This window comes from Zonotrichia leucophrys, chromosome 1 (assembly GCF_028769735.1).
Source record: "Zonotrichia leucophrys gambelii isolate GWCS_2022_RI chromosome 1, RI_Zleu_2.0, whole genome shotgun sequence".
Lineage (NCBI taxonomy): Eukaryota > Metazoa > Chordata > Aves > Passeriformes > Passerellidae > Zonotrichia > Zonotrichia leucophrys.
In genome coordinates this window covers 71,368,071-71,383,175 of record NC_088169.1, presented here as the reverse complement: position 1 = coordinate 71,383,175, position 15,105 = coordinate 71,368,071, and the positions used below count along the sequence as shown (strand labels likewise).

The following is a 15,105-nucleotide window of genomic DNA, read 5'->3' as shown; positions in this document are numbered from 1 at the left end:
TTCTAAGGATCAGGATGCACTGAGTATCTCAATCCTCTCACACACTGGGAGGATGCTGCCATTAGAGAACTGCCTGCTTTCTCGAGCTCCTTTGCCCTTCAGAATTGCAATTCATGGGATCCCACCTCTGAATAAACTGAAGTGTGCTTGCCTAAAATCCAGTCTGTATTCTGCCCCCTTTCTTCCTACAGCCATTCAGGATCTGCACAGCCATTATTTCATACCTGCTACTATCAAGTATGCCATTGATTATTACATTCTAACAGAGTTTTTCCTTGTTAGCAATTACAGCATAATCACAAACCACATAGATTTGACCCACTAACAAGTCAAATAACTGATATGCACTTCTGGTATAAAGGATGCCAAAGTAAAGTCAGGGAATACAAACCAGATCATCAGGACAATCAGCATGCAGACCAGCAATTCGTAGGTAATTGCCTTCAGCTGTAAAATTATACCGAATGTGCTCTGGCAACACGTGTTTGTCAATCTTGTTGGGAATGTGAGTTCCTATCAGAAATTCATTACATAAATCCAATATTCTGACATTGAGCTCGACTGCCTTTTTACGCTGTAAGAAAAATAAAGTACAAAACAATATCTTCAGACAGAGTACAAGCAGAACTCAGTTTTTAAACCTTAAAGGATTCTTTCAAAAATTAAGCAGAAAGTACAACACTTGAGATTATACCTACAGAATCAATAAAGTCATAATGCAGGGCAAGTCAACAAGACCAGATGCTCATAAAGCATTGAAATTCCAAAGAAAAGGCCCACGTTTCTGCAGCACGAAAATATACAGTGGAGTTCAAGTAGAAATTACACAAGCTTTGCTAACTTGTAACTGATTGCTATGTAAAACATTGAATAAAAAAAGAAGCATTTTTAAGAGAGATACCCTAAAACAGACATAGAATAAAATTCTCTTTTTCCTGTTTGTATTGTGCTGTTTTCTGGAAACTGTAAACTATTTACAGTATTTCAATCCTTCTTTTAGGAGTTTGTGATTTAGAGTTTTATCATCATCACAATACTTCATACACTTAATCATGCAAGATGTGCTTCAGTGAACTTGCTCACATTAGTACACTGTGGTCTCTATTGTCTGTGGGTTCATAGCTCAAGAAAACAAAGGCTGAGGGTACAGACACAACATATCTTGTAAAATCCAAAGAATGACATAACATGATCCCTGTCCTCCCATTCCCACCCTTTCTCTTGAAAATATATCTTTGAGTTTTATTTTAAAAAGCAGGAAGTCTTTGTAGCAGAAGTAAACCTCAGCTTAAAACAGGGAAGGATTACTAAAATCTTAAATGAGAAATGAAAAGAAATACTGAGCAGCAAGCAAGAAAAGTGGGATAGGCAGGGGAGGAAGAGGAAAACATGCAAAAATAAGTGAAATTATAACTGAAAGGAGATGAAGCATCATAGAACCAATAGCCAAATCAGACAAACTCCAGAGCTGAAGTTTCAGGGCTGTTCTTTGGACAATGTAATTGTAAAAATATATTCTAGAACCATTTTCTAGGTCACAAAACACCATTAAAACCATTATCTTCAGAATAACTCTTAAGCATCAGTCTGGTAGAAGAGCTTTTGTATGGATCTTTTTGGAGGGCATAACTCAAATAAACAAGGAATTAACTTCATACAGTGACATGAACTCTGAACAGACAGATCATCCATACCACAAAGCATGGTGTAAGCTGCTGGGTTTGAAAAATCCATCACTAACTACTGTAAAAGTATATAAAAGCTCCAAGACAGCCCAAAGTAATCAGACCATGCCCAGATACTCAATTTTGAACAAGATTTACAACTTCTGGTTATGTGAGCTCCCCAGGAGTGCCTGGACACACACCTGAACCCTTCTAACACACTCCACTTGATTAACCTCAAGGTCATCAAGGTGCATGGAGTGCTGCTTTTCCATCTCTGTAAATATCTGGTTCTGACAGCTGAGTAGCTATTTTAAATATCTGATGCAGACATCAAAGAAAGAAAATAGGATCCCAGGACTTGCTTTAACTCCTCAGAACAGAAAGGAATGATGAGGACCAAACTACGAAGAACAACCAACTATTTAAAAACTACCTTTAGAAGTGATTTAAAATAGTCAAAATTAATCACTTCTAAGGCAACACAATTCCACATAGGACAAACTGACCCAGAAGCATGAAATTTCATGTCCCACATGTTTCATTATCTGGTCTTTTGTTCATACATTGTAGCCAAAAATTACCTTTTCTTCATCCAAATGAATGCCACTGATCTCAAAATCAAACATAAAAAGTTCTGCCACTCGCCTAAAAATACAGTAAATCCCTGTTAAAACAGCCTCATTTAATACTAAGCAGCATTTTTTAACAGATCTTGCCTTTAGTGGTTATTTATGTTTCATGTCTTTCACAGAGAGTAACACCACAGTTATATGAATGTCTTTATTACAGACAAAGATTTCCTACATTTGAGGTCCTTAATAATTCACTCAGTGAGAAACAATTTGTCCTTTGTTTTTAGTTTAGTCATCTGCTTTGAAAATATCCTTCAAAATAATTCCAGTACCTGAATCTAGATGTTCAAACAATTTGTGCAAATTACCATTTTAATTTCCTTTCACACTTCATTTATTTTAACATCAGAAATATATCTTTCTAAATCTAATATCCTTGATTGTGGTGAAAGAAGGAAGAAGGAAATAACTTACTCATTAAGCTTATCTAACCATATCAGTGAATAAATAATTCAAAACTGTAACTGCATAAGCAGCTAATTAAACCTATTACAGCAACCATAAAGTACGCTTTCAATAAATATACTGCTAATCTAATTTTGAAAAATATAAATAAATTTCTATAAAGTGAAATCAAGTTATATAGACTGTTCTTATTTTATTCCTAAGCACATTGATATGTACACCACTGTACAGCATATAATTTTAATCAAAATAATATTATTGAAGAAAATCTTAAATTTTCTTTTATTTTGTTCTTGCAAGATCTCAGTTATTCAGCATAAATATATCTTGTGCTCTACAGTCACATTCTCCAAGATTACACAACTACAAACTTCCTAACTCCTGTGCAGGTAGTTTGGTAGAGCCTAATAAATGAATAATGGAAATGTGGTTTGCTTTCCAAAAGTGTCATTTATTAATTTAAGAAAACACAAAATATAAGTACAATAAGGAACAACATATAGCATCTAAGAAACTAAATCTGCAAGGTTCTATTTATAATCTATGAAGATCTATAAGTATGAATAAGTACCTGGTTTCTGGATCTAAGGAACTCAATACAGTTTCATCAGCTAGCAGACGTCTCAGACTCTGACATAGTTCAACATCTGTATTTAATCTGAAGAGATACAGGGTAAAAGAATTATGCATTAACAACAGACTAATATTTCAGTTTCTTGTTATTACTCATTCAAGGCAGTATTTAGTGAAACAACATTAAAAGCCAAGGACTTTATTTTAAAATGCTTTCTGGATCACAATCACAGTTAAAAAGTAGAAAATTTCTATACAGAGCATGTGTGGACAAACCAGCATGGAAACAGGCATTATGCATCTGACAGAAAAATACTTTTGGATGGTATTTTGTGGCAATATGAGCAAGGCTAACACGGCCTATTTTTTTATAAACAAAGATAATCATGGTGAGAGCATAAGAGTGGGAGAATGTTTTCTAATCCTTACTTTGAAAGGACTCCATTAAAGGAAAACCTTGCGCTCAAGTCTGCCATCAGATAAATGTGCTGCTGACTGCCACTGGGCTAGACTAAGAGCTTACTATCCCCAGAACACTTCCACACACCAAGCACTGTCCCCATGCAGGTAACACTGCGCCCATCAGATTTGCTGGCATGTTATCCTGCACTCCCAGGTGGGATACAGCGGGCAATGAAACACATGCACACAACAGTTTATGAGCCTGAGTAATTTCTAATTTCTACAAATTTTGTATCTGAAGTGGTATTCAGATATTAAAGTCATATTGTTATATATAGTACGCTTAATCAAAGTCCTGAGAAATCCACTTTCAAGCATTTTGTCCATAAACTTTACAACCACTAGAGAATTGTCACAAGCCCTAGAAAAATGCCACTTGAGACTTTGATGGGCTTCAGGGACACGGAGTCATAAACCGCAACTAAAATAGAAAAGCCTTTCATGAGATACTGTAACAAAACTAAATCCTTAAATATCTGTAACAGAAGACTGACACTTTGTTCCCATGCACAAATATTTTTTGTTGATTGCTGTTTTCATAGATGATCATACTGTAATTTTTAAAGCTTCATATGGAAACAGAAAACAAAAAAGAGAAAACAAGAAGAAAACATACTTCTCTACCACAGTACCAATGTTCCTGCAAGCTTCTTCAGCAGCCTCTCTGAATGCAAAGTCAGGATGGGCAACTTTTACAAAATCAGCCTGACACAGTAGAAGAAGAAAACAGTGAGGCAAAAAGACAAATAAAACAACCTCCCAGTTTATAAATAAACTGCATTCAAGCAGTTCCATTTATATTAACATTTATTTTTAGTTCTATGCAATCATTTTGTAGAATTTGCCTTTTTTCGGCTAAAATATAAAGTTGACTAGAAAACTTTGCTGACAATTATTAAACCACACAGTGCCTTGTATCCTTCCAATAAACATTATTAATTCACACCCTTCTTAAAACATTTTAAGCAGTGTGTATCTTAGAATCCTCATTATACAGACCTACTCCAACATATCAAAAAAGATTTTTAAAACTAAATTTTCTAGTTAAGATGAAAGCCCACCACTAAATGTGCACATTTCCTAATAGGAAGAAATACTGATTTTTTATAAATCTCCAAATGCTTTGGGGGTTCACAAGGCTAGAAGGATGCTAAAAGGGGCTGGGGAGCTAGGGGCTTCCATGACTGCTGACACCAAGTCAGGGTGGTTTTAGCACTGAAATGATAGACTTAAAATATTAGGAACATATTTAAAGTCTAGGACTATACTGAAGATATTAAGCATGATTTTACAGAAAATACATGCAACAAGCTGATAGTGTAAAACATTGCCTTTTGATTGAAAAGGCAGCCTTAGAACTTAACATCTTTATTTCTTAGAATTCGTTTTTAAAATCCTGTACAATACTGACAGAAAAGGTGCTGAATGCCAGGTATCAAAATTTCTAACAACAGACAACAATGACCAAATAACTTCCAGACAGTTCTGCAAGCTGTGCAGCTGTGAACATAAAAAGCCTGAATATAATACAAAGGAGATAATTTTAGCTCAGCAAACTTATAAAAAAACTATGGCCATTAAATTCTGACATTAAAGTTTTACTTAGGTATTGATTGATTAATCAGAATTAGGCACAGTCTATACAAAACATAAGAACTACTGACTTGACAGAGCTTGTAAGTACTTTCAGAAGGAAAAAGTGCCTGGCACAAAAGATGTCTTAAATCTATAAAAGAATAAGAAACAAGATTGGAGAACTGAAAACACACTGAGACATTCAAACATGAAAACCCAAGTGACCTCAAAAAACTCAGTGACCTATTCACTAAGAACTGATTTCAGTATGAAGGTTGGTTCTGCTTCCTCCAACCAAAGAATGATGCTTTGATAAAAGATATACTTCTTTTATATCTTTTAGAGAGCAATATGAAATGTTCTAATATAAAATTTTGTGATGCAGAATATCAGACCAAGTACTCTAAATCTGTGGACGACAAAATCTACAATCTAAGAAATTGCTGCCTTTTTCTTGTGTTAATAAGATACTGCTGCCTTTACTCTGGAAGTTCTTTATGGACCTTCATCTAAAAATGATCGTAACTTAAAACATGTGCATTGCCACTCCAACTTTAACTCTGAAATCAAAACCCTCTTTTCTACAATATAAGTAACGCTGGAGAGTTTATGTGTTAATATTGCAGCAGAAGCACAAGTACAATTTCACTGTTGTTTTTCTTGTTGTGGCTTCTATACTATTTTTGCATCTGTCTTAAAAATAGCTTGACAGTTTGACAGGATTGTACTTCACTATCATTTAGTAAAAGCCTTTGTAACTCACTTTCAATCAATTTAATTTTCTGTCTTGACACAAAACTTCATGGAGCTGATCTGCTATCTGCACTATTACTGCAGTGTAGAAAACCATAAAATGGAACATAGTGTAAGCTCAGCCAGTTAAAAAAAATTTATGTAAAAATTTTAAAAAAGTAACATACCAAGTCTGCTACTCTGCACAGGCTATCTGAAAGCTGATCAAAGATCTTTACAGTCTCTGGCCCAGGTGGTGTTGAACATGCCTTCTGAACAAGCTGCTCTGATTCTTGCAATGCTTTGTCCTGTGCTTCTTGAAATCCTTCTGGACAGTTCAGCTCTGGAACACCAAACAGACCCTGCAGTGCAAAACACAGGGAAAACACATCACTATTGCCCTCCTTAATTTCTGCACCTTTTTTTCAAGACTGAATTATCACTACAGAATTTTACCCAAATGACCCCAGCTAGCACACTGTAACATTTCACTGGACAGCAGCACCAGATATCAAGAGATTGCAGGTAACAGGACAGCTGTCTCAGGCTCACTAAATGAGCCCCCTGTACTGGAAGCAGACCTCAAAGGAATAATCAACAACAAGTGAAAATGTTTGTGGAATGAACAGTTTTATTCCTGAAGTTCCTATCAAGGAACTTGTCCCACAGGGCAAGGTAAATACACTTACTTGTGCAGGGTCAATGCAGATGGCACTTATGTTCTGCATTTGTGGAAGAGACTTAGAGAGGTTACCACTGATCAAACAAAATTACTAATCCTAACAGAAAGAGAAGCTCCACAGTGCAGACATACAACAGGAAAAAGATTTCAAAGACTCACAGAACTCCTGAGTTGGAAGTGATGGCTAAAGACTTTTGGGTTTTATGTATTCTTCATGTATTTGTAGCTTTGTAGACTGTTAATACATAGTTATAACTTCTAGTAATTTCCCAGCTCTCTTTCTCACAGCTAACAAACTCCTATTGATGCATTCTGGAAATTCTGTTTAGTCTTGCCTGTTAATTTAGCAAGGACACTTTATTTTGCACCATGTATCATAGACATAATAAAATGAGAGTTAGAAAACTGGGGGAGGCTTGGGGGAGCTCCAATGAGGCTGAACCCAGGGGGTAAATTATCTAACCCAGCTGCTCTTCTGATTGGACAATATTTGATAGGTATACTAATCAACTGACCTTATAAAAATTAAGAACTACAGTATCATGTGTACATATGTGTACATATGTGTACATATCACCATGTTGTGCACCTTGAAGGCTTTCAGTTAAAGATTTGCTTTTGTATTATCATTTTAACCCTGTTTGAAAAAGCTTTGAGTTTTATTCCACATGAAGAAAGGACCCACAAGGATCACTGAATTCAAATTCCTGGCCCTGCACAGCACCCTCCCCGAGAGTCACACCATGTGCCTGAGAGCACTGTCCAAATACTTCTTGAACTCTGTTAGGCTTAGTGCTGCGACCACTCCCTGGGGAGCCTGTTCCAGTGCCCAACCACACCCTGGGTGAAAAATCTTATCCTAGTAATTCCTCAATTTCATTTAAATTAAAGCAACATCTCTTCAAGCAATACATCCCTTTGCAACTGCCCAACTACAACATGAGCATCTCCTCACTTCCTGACTACAGCATCAAACAGTGAAAGGTACGTGATTTCAAACAAAATCCATCCCTTCCAAATTCAACTTCAGTATCTAAGAACCACAATCTGGATTTTCAAATCTGCAGTCCAGTCAGTTTATAATCCACACTCTGAAAACTCTTTCTATTATAGCAGTCAGCTGCAGGTTCGCAGCTTGCAAAGATTTAACCAAATAAATCAAAAAGCTACAAACTGACAGCTTTCTGTACAAGTATACATTCTGAAGCAAAAGCAACCCTTGAAGTACGCATCCAGAACATTTTGGGTTGCTTTTTCATATTTTCTTTCTGTCACTGTTGCTAGAAGCACCTTCTTTATTTGCTAATGAAAGAAAACCTTTCCTCACACTTCCCATATTTTAATGTATTATTCAGGAAGAGAAACTGGACTAAAGTGAACATTGAAATAGGTATTTTTATATTTTTACACATGTCCCTAAAACATAAATATACTTGTGTCACAGCACTCTTAAATAATGTTTGCTGTGTAAGACACTCAAGACTGCTCTTTCACTCGGATCCTTAGCCAGAGGATGCAGTGTCCTGCAATATCCTGGGAGCTCCAGGTCTTCCTGACATCATCACCCACCCCCCAAGCAAGCTCATCCAGCACATGTAGTGCTCTGTGACCAAGATATATCTTCTCTTGGAGATAAATTAACTGTAGAACTCCTATTATATATGATATCAAGTTTGACGCAAAAAAATAAAAATTACAAAAAATGAAGCTTGGTGTAGTTCTCTCTGTTCTTTAATGTTATTGGCTGCATGGCTGAAACATTTTTGTCTTTGCTTGGTCTCAGCATTTACATCCTACCTCGCACAGCCTCTTGGGGAGGCTGAAATATGCACCTCTATTCCAAAAGAACTGTGGGCCAAGTGAATCACCTGGAACACATTCCCTAGACCAGCCAAATGGACAATATTTAACTGGATTATTTCCCGAAGCAAGACTTCCACCAGTGTGCTTGCAGAGGCATGAGAACCTGAAGCAAGGTTTCCCAAGCAGGTGCCAGATTATAAACAGAGGTCAGATTTGTCCTTTCTAAAACCCAAAGTTCACCAGCTCCACCAGGCTGGGCACCATGGCAGGAATAGCTGAGTCAGCAGGCAAACACCTGGATTTTACAGCTGCACCTCTTCTGTATGCACTGCGCCACCTTACCCTCTCCGGGTAAGACACATTAACAAACGTTCCTGACCCTACAAAGATACGCATCAGAAAACTCAGCTGTCACCAAATCAGCAAAGAAATCCTTTTCTCGCCACAGGCAAGACATCAAGAATAAGCCCAGGCAAGGGGATGAGAGCAGCGTGGCCGCTCTCGAGGCACTGTCCGACCTCAGGGGCACGGCACTGGCACGGGAAGGACGACACAGCCGGGAGAGAGCTGGCATGAAGGGGGAACGGAAGGGGCAGTCTCACTTTATGGACATGGGCACCACTGAAAAAGCGTTCCCACGCACAAGGCCGTCACTGTCAAACGCTTCTGTGTCCAAAACCAACAACGTTTGGGTTTGCTAGAACCAATATAAACGCTTATAAAAAGAATATTACACACAAGAGAAAAACTACCCCCAAAAATTCCCTTAAAACAGTTGAGACAAGCAGAGGAAAGCACGAGGCTGCCAGGGCTCCTGCCGCAGCAGGCTCGGCCCTCCCCTCCCGCCGCTCACCGTGTCCCTGCCCGCCGCACCGCCGCGCAGCGGCTGCTGCTGCTGCTGCTTCACATCGAAGGCAGTGCCCACGGGGCACCAGCTGGTGCTGACGGCCCGGCCGCCCTGCCCCGCCGCCCGGCCCCGCAGCGCCCGGCCCAGCGCCGCGGGCAGCGCCCGCCGGCAGCCGCCCAGCATGGCGGAGCGGAGCACAGCGCCGGGGAGCGGACCGGGCCCGGCACGGCCGCGGCCTTCGCGCGTCCGCGCCGAGGGGAGGAGCGGCAGCAGGAGGCGGAGCGAGGCGGAGCTCCGGGTCCCCACGGGCCCTCATCCCGCGGGGCGCCTCTGCCCCGAGTTCTGAGCGCTCCCTGGGCCTGCCTCGCTTCCCGCCGGGCGCCTCTGCCCCGAGCTCGGAGCGCTCCCCGGGCCTGCCCCGCTTCCCGCCGGGCGCCTCTGCTCCGGGCTCTGAGCGCTCCCCCGGCCTGCCCCGCTTCCCGGGTCACCAGCGCACGACCCGGCCGCACCGGGGCCTCTGCCGGCTGATACCTGTCCTACACGTTCTCCAGTAATACCTAAGGCCCTTTTAAAATGGGTTTTCGGTCTACATATTTCTGTGATACAAACTTGCGGCGTGTGGCTTACGGGAGGAAGCTTCGTCTTGCTGAAAATTTCACAAAGCCCTTTCCTCAGCCTGAGTGTCCTTGTATCTCCCTCGCTGTCATTTGAGAAGTGCAGCTGTTCCTCCTGAATTAACCCACCGTGCCCTTTCCGTTTGGGCTCCGTGATCCACACTCGGGTTCAACTACTGTGGGAACGTGCCCACATTCCCCTGGTACCCTGAGGTGATGATGGGTTACCAGGCCTTAAGCTCTTAACACTGTATTTCTCCTGAATTTCATGATGCTGATCCATCTCCATCGGCATCTCCACTTCATTCTCTTCTAAGAGAAGTGAATAAGACTTCCTTTTTTTTTTTTTTTTTTAATTTTAGAAGAAAAGGAGTGGGGGGAGGGGGGAAGAAGAAGAAAAAAGAAAATTTGGGGGGAAAAAATGACAGAATTTTTATGTATATTTTATTTCCTGGTTCATGGCACAGGAAATAACTCTTGACCAGTTCTCTGGCATGGCTGCTTCAGTATTGATTAAATGTTATCTTTAATCTGGGAGAATTTGTTTTGCACCAACTAATTCTGAAGTACAGCAGATTTATGCTCTATTTTTGCACTGGCCTTGAATATCTGACCACATCAGAGAATCCACATGGCCCTTCCTCCTATCACTCCATTTTGTTCAATTTCAGACCTGTGACTGCACAGAGAGAAAATAACCATATTTAAAAGCTGTAAATGAAACAATGAAACTTGCTTGCACCACACGGCAAGCAGCTTCTGCAGAGGTATCAAACAGCACTAATTTCAAGTTTAAAATTTATTTTAAAGTGGTTGGATGGAAACTAACCAAGTTTCAAGTCCATCTACACATGCCACCTTGGAAGATATGAAAGTGGCTTGGAACTGTTGCTTCTTGTTTATACAAGATATCCCACACAACATAATTCCGGAACTTTTGTCTTTTATTTCACTTTGCTCTGAAATTTGTTCTTCAGTACTGGGGTACACACCCCTGTGAATGCCTACAGTAAGTCACCAAACCACTAATGTTAAGCCCAGCACTGTAGTCTCTTGTCCTCTCTTGTGCAGAAGCTGTTCCTGAAATCAAGTGTTTTCTCTTGAATCCAGCAGAAATTTCCCAGCAGGTAACAGCTTTCTCAGGGAGGGCTGGAGGGCTCAGGCACGCAGCATTCGGGGATAACACAGAGCTATGGGCTGTGCAGCAGCAGTGGCTCCAGTGGGTCAGCGGTGCTGAACAGGAGGAACCCAGAGAAGGTGGTATCATCATCACCATCTGCATAGAGTCCATTGAAAGCCTCTCCTTGGTGGGCCTGCAGCCACACCTCGTCTCCTCCCTGCAGCTCGAGGATGGCGGCTCCCGAGGCCTGGTCCTCCCCGCTCTGGTACCTGTCCACCGTGTGCAGCATCTTGATGCCGTTCTTCACAAGAGCTACTCGCACGTTCCTCGAGTAGACAGTGATGTGGTAGGTGAAATAGTAAACGCCGGGGTGTTTGCAGGTGAACTTGCCAGTAGCCGAGCTGAAGTCATTCAGACTGTTATACAGCACCTTGTCAAACTTGATCGGGCGATTCGGAGGGGGAAACTTGGTGTTGGCTGTAAGGCCGACACTGAAAGCGCTCCTTGGCAGGACTCCCGGGGCTCCTACCTCCCCCTTGTCTCCTCGGTCTCCTTTCAAGCCTCTTTCCCCCTGAACTCCTGGGTTACCCTGTGGCCCTATACCTCCAGTATTGCCTTTAGGACCGGGATTACCAATCGGGCCAATCGGCCCTGGGAAACCAACTCTTCCAGGATGGCCAATTTCACCCTTTGTCCCTTTTGGACCTATGGGTCCAATGTCTCCTTTTAAACCCTTTTGTCCTTGCAGCCCCAGCTCTCCCTTCTGACCTTTGTAACCCACTGATCCTATAAATCCTTTTGGTCCCAGTTTCCCAGGTGGTCCTCTTTCTCCTTTATCTCCTTTGTTCCCCTTCTCTTCAACAGTCCCATTGGTTCCTAAAGGGGAAAAAAAAACAAAATCAAAACCTAATAATAATTAAAACAAAACAAAACAACTCCACAACTTTCTTGTGATCCTCCATTGGAAGGCATAAATTGAGGTTCATCATGAGGAGACACATGGGCAAGTGTGCAGCTCCACTGTGCATACTCCACTGTGCTCACTGTACACACAGTTTCTCTCATACATTTAAGTGCAGGATAAGCATAATATCTGAAGAGCCTGCTGTTTTGTAAGAAAACAGGTGCTCTGGCTGGCATCAGCAAGAATAAGCTCAAAGAAAGGAAGGTTATCTATGGGCTGATGATAACACGGACAGTTCACATCATCTCATACAAAAGCAACATCTGTCCACACTTTTTTAGAGCCTTAGGTGTATAGAATGGATGAGAGGGTTCACAATTTAATCAGAGGAAGAGGAAGGGGGTTTTTTTACAACACCCTGACATTACTTGAATTGTCACATGTTTCTATAATTTCTACATATAATTTCTACTTCTCCTGGGTCACATAGGTTGCTACTGCAGCACAACTAAAGGTGTTTTGTCCTGGTTACTTGCCACCCTATGCTTTATTTATCCTTCACCCATCACTGATCAGAAGATCAAAGCCTTCAAAACTGCTCTGATTGCTGCACAAGGTTTTGAAAGTGAAGATCTCATGATGTGAAAGGCACTTTAGCAGTTGATAGACAAAAGACACCATAAAGAACTATGCTCAATACATCAAGAAAAGAAGCTGGTCAATTCTGCTCAACAGCCTTTGGCTTCTTCTGTTGGGAATAATGCTGTTTGTACAGTTTGTTGTTCTCAATTTAGAAATTAGAGAATCTAAATTAGATGAGATTGTATGATGAGTTCACAAACACAAGGGCAGCAGTTCATAGACAAATATTAAGTTTAAGTACTTCTCTGACCTCGTTCACCTTTCTCTCCATTGACACCATCTTTTCCTGGACTTCCAGGAATTCCTGATTCACCTAGTACAGAAATAAAAACACAGATATTCATTAAACAAATTACCAGAAAGTTTGGGAAGAGTTCTTCTTTAATCTTTCCTCCTCAATCCTGGCCAAACAGTAATGTAAAGCATAGCTTACTCCTGACTTTTAGTGTCTGCCACTGCTAGTAGTTTTATCTTACAGAGAGATTGACAAAGAGCAGAGAAACTCTGCTTGAGGATGGTGCTTTTGGGGTGCAGATGAAATCCTTGGCATAATGAGATGAGTTATTGAGACATATCCTGTTGTTATAATTTGGCAAGGATCACCAGTGTAAAAACTTCTCTTGTAGCCTCCATCCATGGAAATTCAGCAAGAAGCATTGCTGGGGCAGCAAGCCTTGCAGTTTGACAAAAATGTGGTTTTGTGGTGGGCCTGGCAGTGCTGGTTTAATGATTCGACTGGATTATCTTAGAGGCCTTTTCCAGCTGTAATGATTCTGTGATTCTAAGAATGGTGAACTCCCACCTCAAGAAGAGACATGCAGGAGTTTAACTGATGGCAATGGGTCATTACAGTGGAATAATATTGCCTAGAAAGCTGAAGAAGGCATTCACACTCTTGATCCCTGTACCTAGCATGATATGGACTTTCCAGTGCTCTACAGAAAGCAATTATAGAAATGATTTTTGTAGTACAGATGCCCAAGAAGTCCATGATCAAATAACTGGATACATCCTGAGTGCAGCAACAGAAGAAAAACAGAGTTGGCTGTTTGGTTGTAATCATATTCCAAGAGTAGCTTTCGAGTCATGTGGACCAGAGAACAGTTCTTTAGGAGTTTCCTGTGCATTGGGTGCATCCCAGCATCTGCTGAAACTTCATTGACTTGGTAAGGACCAAAATTAATTCTCATGTATTAAACCACAAAGACGTATCTATATAGAGTGTAAAAATGGTACATTCACCACACTTTGTTCAAACAAAGAACAGTCAGTACAGTCATCATAACAGACGAATTTAGGAAAAATGTTGGAGATTTTATCAGAATCTAATGGTATCATGATAACTCACTGGAGTGCAGGAAGGGCCTTTATAAAATAAATGAAAATATGAAAGCTTTAGGTTTTCTGGTTTTCCCACCTTTCTGGAACCCTGCATACAGAAAAAGAGGGCAGTTAAATGTATGTGCCTATTAAGATGCTAATGGAAATCTTTATTTCTTTCTATATTTTAAAAGGTGATGAAGTGTTATATGTCAATATGCCTGCAGATTTATCACCTTGTGCAACCCTGGCCTGATATTCCAGCATGGACACAAGGGCCATCATTAAACTAAGGCTTAAGGTGTTAAGGGGGTGATTAGCTTTAGGATGCTGAGATTATCACTGGCTTTGATATCTCACACAAATCTCTATTATAGCCTGCTATAATAGAGCTATAGCCTGATAACATTGTTGTTCAATAGTCTCCATTTCTGAACTTACTCTAGTGACTCTTGAGTTACAGCAAGTAGGCACACTCAGAATCAAGTCCTACTAATGTATAATTTAGATAAGAAAGAGAAGTCTTCTTACCACTGCATACTTCCTACTACACCAAACAAGGTATCAGTTGTTGCCTTTTTGTTTAGTGGGCTTGAAGCTCTTTGCAGAAATATAATTTCTATCTTAGAGGAGTAGGAGTAGGTCTGCAGGCCTTAAAATTTTCAAATACACTTGAAAATACTCCCATGATAGAAAGTAAAGCCTTTTTTACTTTAGTTTTTATCCGATGAGCCTGACATCTCCATAGTATTTGCTGTCTTGCTTTCATTATGCCCTTTTTTATATTTCCTTCTTCAAACAGGTAAATGACAAATGTCTGAAATGTTTTCATTTCAGCTAGGCAGAATAATCCCATTCATGCAGAGTTACTACAGACAAATTTGAGAGTGAATGCCCTTGCATTTGATATATTAAATCTTTCATTCTGAACACAGTACCTTTATCTCCCTTGTCTCCTTTTGCCCCGTCACGTCCATCCCGACCAGGTATGCCATTGTGCCCGGGATTGCCAGGGATGCCAGGATACCCTTGGGTGCAGACGTCCTGGCTCTGGGTTTCTGCTGTGCTGACCACAATAGCCAGCAGTACAATCCAGCTTTTCATTCCTTAGATAGGTTATATGACTT

At 40.6% G+C, this 15,105-nt stretch overlaps 2 protein-coding genes across 4 annotated transcripts in view; both read right to left on the bottom strand.

The window, feature by feature from the left end:
• Window positions 1–9,606, bottom strand: part of MIPEP (mitochondrial intermediate peptidase) — a 65,959-nt gene extending 56,353 nt beyond the window's left edge. For 2 of the 3 annotated variants that reach the window (XM_064717232.1, XM_064717223.1), the window contains exons 1-6: window positions 9,385–9,606; window positions 6,235–6,408; window positions 4,356–4,444; window positions 3,276–3,362; window positions 2,249–2,312; window positions 392–574 (exon numbers count right to left, since the gene is read on the bottom strand). In XM_064717232.1, the coding sequence (XP_064573302.1) occupies window positions 392–574; window positions 2,249–2,312; window positions 3,276–3,362; window positions 4,356–4,444; window positions 6,235–6,408; window positions 9,385–9,561 (774 nt within the window). In that variant the 5' untranslated portion in view covers window positions 9,562–9,606. Of the gene's footprint in view, window positions 1–391; window positions 575–2,248; window positions 2,313–3,275; window positions 3,363–4,355; window positions 4,445–6,234; window positions 6,409–6,735; window positions 6,790–9,384 lie in introns of those variants that run through there. The other variant, XM_064717238.1, reaches the window with a different exon arrangement.
• Window positions 9,607–10,927: 1,321 nt separating this feature from the next.
• On the bottom strand, window positions 10,928–15,101 carry LOC135449860 (complement C1q and tumor necrosis factor-related protein 9A-like). Its single transcript, XM_064717250.1, has 3 exons — window positions 14,917–15,101; window positions 12,909–12,971; window positions 10,928–11,988 (listed from the first exon to the last, which is right to left on the bottom strand). The coding sequence occupies exons 1-3, from the start codon at window positions 15,080–15,082 to the stop codon at window positions 11,183–11,185; spliced, it is 1,035 nt and encodes a 344-aa protein (XP_064573320.1). The 5' UTR covers window positions 15,083–15,101; the 3' UTR covers window positions 10,928–11,182.
• Window positions 15,102–15,105: the final 4 nt, after the last annotated feature.

Excerpts from the sequence above, each read along its gene's own strand:
- LOC135449860 (XM_064717250.1), bottom strand. The coding sequence starts at position 15,082 with ATGAAAAGCTGGATTGTACTGCTGGCTATTGTGGTCAGCACAGCAGAA. Across the intron at positions 12,972-14,916 it reads AGGAGACAAGGGAGATAAAG|GTGAATCAGGAATTCCTGGA; the intron begins GTACTGTGTTCA and ends TTTCTGTACTAG. Across the intron at positions 11,989-12,908 it reads TGGAGAGAAAGGTGAACGAG|GAACCAATGGGACTGTTGAA; the intron begins GTCAGAGAAGTA and ends TTTCCCCTTTAG.